Source organism: Artibeus jamaicensis, unplaced genomic scaffold (assembly GCF_021234435.1).
Source record: "Artibeus jamaicensis isolate MK-2021 breed Jamaican fruit bat unplaced genomic scaffold, CSHL_Jam_final contig_484, whole genome shotgun sequence".
Classification (NCBI taxonomy): domain Eukaryota; kingdom Metazoa; phylum Chordata; class Mammalia; order Chiroptera; family Phyllostomidae; genus Artibeus; species Artibeus jamaicensis.
Window position 1 is genome coordinate 11,782,588 of NW_026521859.1, and position 6,837 is coordinate 11,789,424.

General features: G+C 46.2%; 2 protein-coding genes across 3 annotated transcripts in view; one reads left to right on the top strand and one right to left on the bottom strand.

The window, feature by feature from the left end:
- BICRAL (BICRA like chromatin remodeling complex associated protein) overlaps positions 1-3,719 on the bottom strand; it is a 104,317-nt gene extending 100,598 nt beyond the window's left edge. The window contains exon 1 of one of the 2 annotated variants that reach the window (XM_037154658.2): positions 3,700-3,719. The gene's annotated coding sequence lies outside the window, so the exon portion shown is untranslated. Of the gene's footprint in view, positions 1-3,041; positions 3,060-3,699 lie in introns of those variants that run through there. The other variant, XM_037154664.2, reaches the window with a different exon arrangement.
- Positions 3,720-3,934: 215 nt separating this feature from the next.
- TBCC (tubulin folding cofactor C) lies at positions 3,935-6,247 on the top strand. Its single transcript, XM_037154693.2, has one exon. It carries the CDS (start codon positions 3,984-3,986, stop codon positions 5,019-5,021), a length of 1,038 nt encoding a protein of 345 aa, XP_037010588.2. The 5' UTR covers positions 3,935-3,983; the 3' UTR covers positions 5,022-6,247.
- The last annotated feature ends 590 nt before the right edge of the window (positions 6,248-6,837 follow it).

Here is a 6,837-nt window from a genome sequence, read left to right on the forward strand (position 1 = left end):
ATAAGTAACACAATTCCAGTCTCTGTGCTAGGCTTTAGGAAAAATGTTCTGGGAAGTGAAGGGTGTTAGGGAGGAGGAGAGCCAGGGCAAAGGTGGAAGGAAGGGGCTGCTCCTGTCCTGCTTCCCAGACCAATTTGAGGCCTTTTCAAGAACATCATATAAGCCCCCAGCTGTCATCTTTCAATCTTTGTGTCAGAAAAGTCAGTGGCCAAGGTAGGAATATTTGCCTACCATTTAATACTTGACATATACAGCTCTTCTTCTTCTTCTTTTTTTAAAGGTTTTATTTATCTTTAGAGAGAGGGGCAGGGAGCGAGAAAGAGAGGGAGAGAAACATCAATGTGTGAGACATACATGGACTGGTTGCCTCTTGCATGCCCCTAGCCCCCAACCAGGGACCTGGTCTGCAACCCAGGCATGTGCTCTGACTGGGAATCCAACCAGCGACCTTTTGGTTCACTGGCCAACACTCAATTCACTGAACCACATCAGCCAGGGCTGGAGCTCCTTAATGAATGCTTTATATCCATTCATTAGGTGACACCTCCTTCTGGCATCAAGTGACTAGAGTGCAAGGCCTGGATCTGTTTTATTGAGCCTGAGTATAGCTGGCATCTTCCACAGCACTGGTCCCTGACAGTCCATAGAACAGCAAAAGGCCTTCTTTTTTGCTATATAGCCACACCCAAAGACTGTTTCATTGTGCTTAAGTGCTTTCAACTACTTGGTTATTGATTTCCTGTGGCATATCAATATATAAACACTCACTTTATGACATTAAAAGATTCAGTACATAGGACAAGCATTTAAAATCTAACAAGCTCAGGATGAAGATGCAACCAGCACAATTCAGATTGTCCAATACTCTGCCGGGTTTTTTCCCAACAAGACAATTAGAAAGAGGATTTAAAGGTGATTTACGGGTCATATTAACTAGACAATCATATGGAATTTGCTTGGATCTTTATCAAATAACTTAAAGGAAATCATAGAATAATCAAAGAAATGGGAATATAGACTAGAACTCTGATGATATTTTGGAGTGTGGCAATAGTTGATAGTATTTTAGTTATGTCTTAAAAAGGCAGTCCTAATCTTTTTGAGATATATATTAAAATATTTATATATTTTAAAATATTTAATAATATAATGCCTTGGATTTGCTATAAAATAATCAGAGTGAACTGGGATGGGGAAGAGGCTAGGGTTTTAGAAGAAAGAAGATTGTCAGCTGGTCAGAAGATGGTCGAGACTGGGTGATGGGTACATCTGACATGCTGCTCTCCGTTCTACTACGTTTGAAATTTTCAAAAAGTTAAAAAGCAAATCTAACAGAATCCCAGAGTATCTGTTTTTTAAGTATTTTTTAAAGTCTATAATACCTTAAAATTCTTTCACTTCTTAAGATATTTAAAAGAGACCAGTACTTTGATTCACAAGCCTTTCAAGGTCTCTTTGAAAGTAGGATGCAGAACTCAGGGCTGCAGCCTTTTGTCATATTTCTGTTGTTGCATGTCACCTCTTTACCTCTTACCTCTGAGGAGCTGAGATCTATTTCCAGGGTACACACTGAATAGACTGCTCTCAAATGTCAGAAAGAAGATACAAGTACAGTCTGGCAATGCCAGAGGTTTTGCAGCCTTCCTACTGCTTTCAAACTCGGAAGTATAGCTTTAAATCCATATCTTAACCTAGCACTAGTGCTGGGGGCCGTCAAAAACTGTTGCAACAACACTTCTTGATGACCACACCACTGACCCCCGCCCAGCCCCACTCAGGCTTCACATCAGTCTTTGAAACTGCCTCCAACACACTGGGTCAACCAGTGACCTGTTCATGTTTGTCCTTTACTTCTTCTTTCTCATTAAAGTTTGAACTAGCCATTAAAAGTATTGAGAAACTTCTGAAGTCTACTGAACTTTGGCATTTCATGCCAAAATCTGTTGCGAGGCAGAAATGAAAGTCCTGAAAGAGTTTAATGACATTTAATTGCCTTCTGATACAGGCAAACTAACGACCACTGACAGATTCATTATGGCTAATCCAGAAATGTTGCCTGACCCCAGCTGTAACTCACAAGTCCAATAAACCTTGGTTGGCTACAAACTTTCTTAGTTTTTGTGAGACAGATTTTGCTGGAAAACTTAGGAAAGGCAGGTCAGTTTTTCCCCCCGCCCTAGCAAAATAAATCTCCAAAACTTCCTTGGTTAAATCAACTCTTCATAGAAGAAAGCAGTTACTGCATTTCTCTGTGATGACTCAGACAAGACAGCCAAGTATATTTCATTCACCAGCCTCAGAACCATACCTCACAAAGCCCAAAAAGTCTCATCTATCTTGTCCATGAAACAAAGCAAACAAAATGAATACTATACACCAGCGTAAGCCCAGGGATTTTCCAGCACCCCATTCCCATCGGTGCACGTGCACAAGTAGTCAAAGACACCTACCACCCCTGCGCAGAACTGCAAACGGGTGTCCTGTGCTTTCAGTGGGGAAATACAGATATTTATGTGTTGTTTTAAATGGGAAAGAAAGGAGGAAAGTAGGGCGTGAAGACTTGGAGATGAGTCTTAATTCTTTCCCTTCCCTCCCATCTTTCTCTGCACGAAAACGCAGGCATATTGGTGAAATGTCAAGTGACAGTTTCTTGGGCAGTTTAATACCCCAATTAAAAACGACGAAGGCCAAAAGACGTGGGGGCAAGGGGAGAATAAAGGTGAAACCCTAGATTGGAAAGGTGGGCCGGGTCAAAGAGGCCCCTGCTCTTGGCCGGGCTCCACCGAGCACGTGTGGTCGCCGCACGCCCGCCCGGCCGCGTCTAAGGTTCTCCGCAGCCGGCCGCCCTGGGTTTTGCTACTGCCTGCGCGGTCTTTGCCGCCCACTCACACCTCAGGCTGGTCGCGACAGTAGACTGGGCTCATTCACTTCCGGTGACAAATCCCTCCCACCACCTCTAGCAATAATGCAACATTTCCCCCGTCCCTTTCCTAAAGACTGACAGCCCGAAGGAGTCGCAGAGCCTGGGGCTAGGGTCTCACCCCGGTGCAACCAGCAGCGCCCAGATGCGGAGGGAGTGACAGCGAAAGTGGGGAGAGGACGTGGGAGGAAGAGGAAGGGGGTGTGGAATCTCACCCCCCCGCCCCCACCCCGCCAATGCCGCAATTGGCCAAAAAAAATAGTAATCCGTTTTTAGGCTCCCCCAGGGCCCTCTGAATTCGGTTGCAATGAGGAACCCAGTCTCTCCCATTCGGGTGCCCCTCGCCTTCTCCCGTGCTAGTAACTGCCTGCGGAGATCCTGGAACCTCGGGCCACGCCAAACTGCAGGGGCTCTGGCGGGGGTGGGGGTGGGAGGGCGGGTAGAATAAGCGTTTGGGGGACAGGAATAGGCTGGGGACACGGGGTGGTGGAAAATAAAAGAAAAAAACAGAGGCATGCAAGCGGCTCCCTAGCCAGCTGTTCCAGCTGCCGCTTCCTCCGGCGCGGGCCGGGCGGTGCAGTATTCCCTCCCCCCTCCATCTTTCTCACCACTACCTGTCCCCCCAACCACCACACGCACACATTCCCCCCACCAGTAGCAGATCTCTGGCTTGTAAGGGGATAGTAGGGAGGAGCTGGGGGGGAGGGGGAAGCCTGCGAGTTTCTAACCTTGTTCTTATAAACAAACCCACATGTGCAGCTGCCGCTGCTGCAACTCACCCCACAATCCCGGATATAAGTCCTGCCCCTTTAAGAGGAAAAAAACTTCCCCCCCGCCTGCCTCCCACCCCACCCATCCACAAGGACCTTTGTCTCTCCACCCTCTTTGTCAGTCTGCCCCACCCCATACCTCACTCAGATGGGGATGAACCAATGGACGAAGAAAATAAGGCCGGTCTTCTGACGTCCTTGTGGCTAGCCAATCAAAGGGCGCGTTGGTGGGAGGCCTCACGGAGGGCGCGCCCGGAGGAAGGAATGCAGGAGAAAGGAAGCTTGCAGTCAAGATGGAGACGGCCAGTTCCTCGGCTCCTGTCGTGGGGAACGGGGATATGGTGTCCCATCGGGACCGCAGCCTGGTGCCTGAGCGACTTCAGAGACGAGAACAAGAGAGGCAACTGGAGGTGGAAAGACGGAAGCAAAAGCGACTGAACCAGGAGGTGGAGGAGGAAAACAGCGACTTTTTCGCTGCCTCCTTTGCTCGGGAGCGAGCGGCCGTGGAAGAGCTTCTGGAGCGCGGGGAGTCCGTCGAACGGCTGGAGGAGGCGGCCGCTCGGCTTCAGGGGCTGCAGAAACTTCTCAACGATTCGGTTTTATTCCTGGCCGCCTATGATGTGCGGCAGGGACAAGAAGCGCTAGCGAGGCTGCAGGCGGCCCTGAACGACAGGCGCCAGCAACTGCAGCCCAAGAAGCGTTTCGCTTTTAAAACCCGGAGGAAAGATGCTGCTTCAGCCACCAAAGTAGATGGGGTTCCTGGCACCCCGGCAGCGGAAGGCATCCTGGCCTCTCCGCTGCCTTTGAAGGAGGAGGGAGACTTTGGCTCCAGTTGGCTTTGCGGCTTCTCCAACCTAAAGTCCCAAGTCTTGGAGAAGAAAGCGGAGGAGTTGCACCAGCGAGACGTCCTTTTGACCGAACTGAGCAACTGTACGATCAGACTGTATGGCAATCCCAACACCCTGAGGCTGACCAAGGCCCGGAGCTGCACGGTGCTCTGCGGCCCGGTGACCACCTCTGTGTTTCTGGATGAGTGCAGTGAGTGCGTCCTGGCCGTGGCCTGCCAGCAGCTCCGAGTACACACTACGAGAGACACCCGCATCTTCCTGCAGGTGACCAGCAGGGCCATCGTGGAGGACTGCAATGGGATCCAGTTCGCTCCTTATACCTGGAACTACCCGGGGATCGACAAGGACTTCGAGGGCTCTGGTTTAGATAGAAGCAAAAATAACTGGAACGACGTTGATGATTTCAACTGGCTGGCCCGAGATGTGCCCTCGCCAAACTGGAGTATTCTTCCAGAAGAAGAGCGAATGATCCAGTGGGACTAAGCAGTTGCTACTCTTCACTCCTACCAAATTCGTTCTTTCTATGTGGGACTGACCTCAACAAATGGCACCCCAAAGTTTACTTATTGTTGTAACACAGTGTATGTCTTGAGTATTTAAGACTTGAAATTGTATAGGCTCCTGTTTGTGATGTCCATTAAATTCGCGACAGGTATAACGTTTTATTTTTGCTACTTTGGTCATGTCTAGGAGCTGCTATTTGGCTACGATAGTTTGAAGCTATGGGAGGAAAAGAGCGTGGTTCTGTGTTTTTTTTATTTGTGCTATTTAAAACTTATTGCATGATAAAGCAGGCCTTCAATAAAATACTTGCTTAATAAATGAATTCAGTAGGGCTCTAGTAGGAGCCAGTTAATGTGGGTTTATGGTGTCAAACTTGTGCAAAGTACCATTAGTGAGAATTTTTTGAATTGAAGGGTTGACTTTGATAGGTATGTCTCAGCAGGGTGCTCTTTGGAAAGGTTCCTCTTTGGTCTTAAGCTACACATTAGCTTGGGCGTCTGGAATCCAGCTAGTCATTGAGTTGGGTCCAAAATTTTAGCTTGGACCCCCAGAGGCTCATGAGCCTTCCTAATTGTAAAACCAAAATAACTATAGCTACCAACTTATTACGCATTTAAAATGTCATAGACACTGTTCTAAGTACCTTACATGCACTTATTAAGTTCTCAAAATCTTAGGCAGGTTCTGTTAGCAGTATTTTCCAAGTGAGGAAGTATTAAGTATGTTGCTTAAGGTCATACAAGCTGGTGAACTGCAATTTGAAACAGCTGGCTGGCTCCACAGCCCACTTTTTTAACCCACTATAAGATAGCTATTTTGAATAGTGGTAATTGAATTGAAAAGAAAGCATCCAAAATAATTTAAAAGGGCAAATTGCTTTTTTAAAAAATTCAGGAATAATTATGCCACATCCCCACATACAAAAAAAAAACAACAACGAGGCAAACATCTCAGTCTTTTTTTATTTAAATGGTGTTAGATACAGCCCTGTGGTGTTAAGTATCATATGTAATGTGACATTTAATGGCAGGCTGAAGAGAACAGGGCATGGAGACGATCTAGTTCAGTCTTAATTTTCTTCACTAATTTTGCTATAATTCTCTGTTTAGAGTTAGCTTTCTGCTCTATATACTACCACTCATTATTCTTTTTTTCCCTGTTGTAAAAATACATTTTATTAAACTTGTTAGGTTGACATTGGTTAATAGGATCCTGTAAATTTCATATGTACATTCTGACATAAGGTCTGTAAATTGCACTGTGTGCCCACCACCCGAAGCCAAATCAGCTTCCATCACCACATACTAGGCTCCCTCTACTGCTACCCGCCCACTCTCTTCCCTCTGCTGACTACTATGCTGTTGTCTGTGTCCATGAGTTTCAGTTTTATATCCCACATATGAGCGAAATATATGATTCTTAGCTTTTTCTGACTGACATTTCGCGTAGCATAATATTCTCAAGGTCCATCATATTGTTGCAAGTGGCAGTAAATGGAGAGTTGAAAGATTTTTAAAAAGCCTTTTTGGGTGTGGTGGCCTGTAACAAGATGCTTTTTATTTGATCATTGCCACAGGTATTAGTGTACTTGAAGTACCTTAAGTTTTTATATGTTTAATATTTATGTGTTCTATCTTGTTCCAAAAAGGGATTTAAAGTGGTCTGTAGGATGTGTGAAATGTAACAAGACAATAAAAACACATGAGAAGGAGGAACAGGATAAAGTCGAAAACCGGAGGCAGAAATGAGTCCAATAAAAGTGTAGCCTGCTGAGCTCTATTCTTTAGGCAGAGCT

Bases quoted from the DNA above. Each gene is read 5' to 3' on its own strand.
- TBCC (XM_037154693.2), top strand. From the start codon at position 3,984: ATGGAGACGGCCAGTTCCTCGGCTCCTGTCGTGGGGAACGGGGATATG.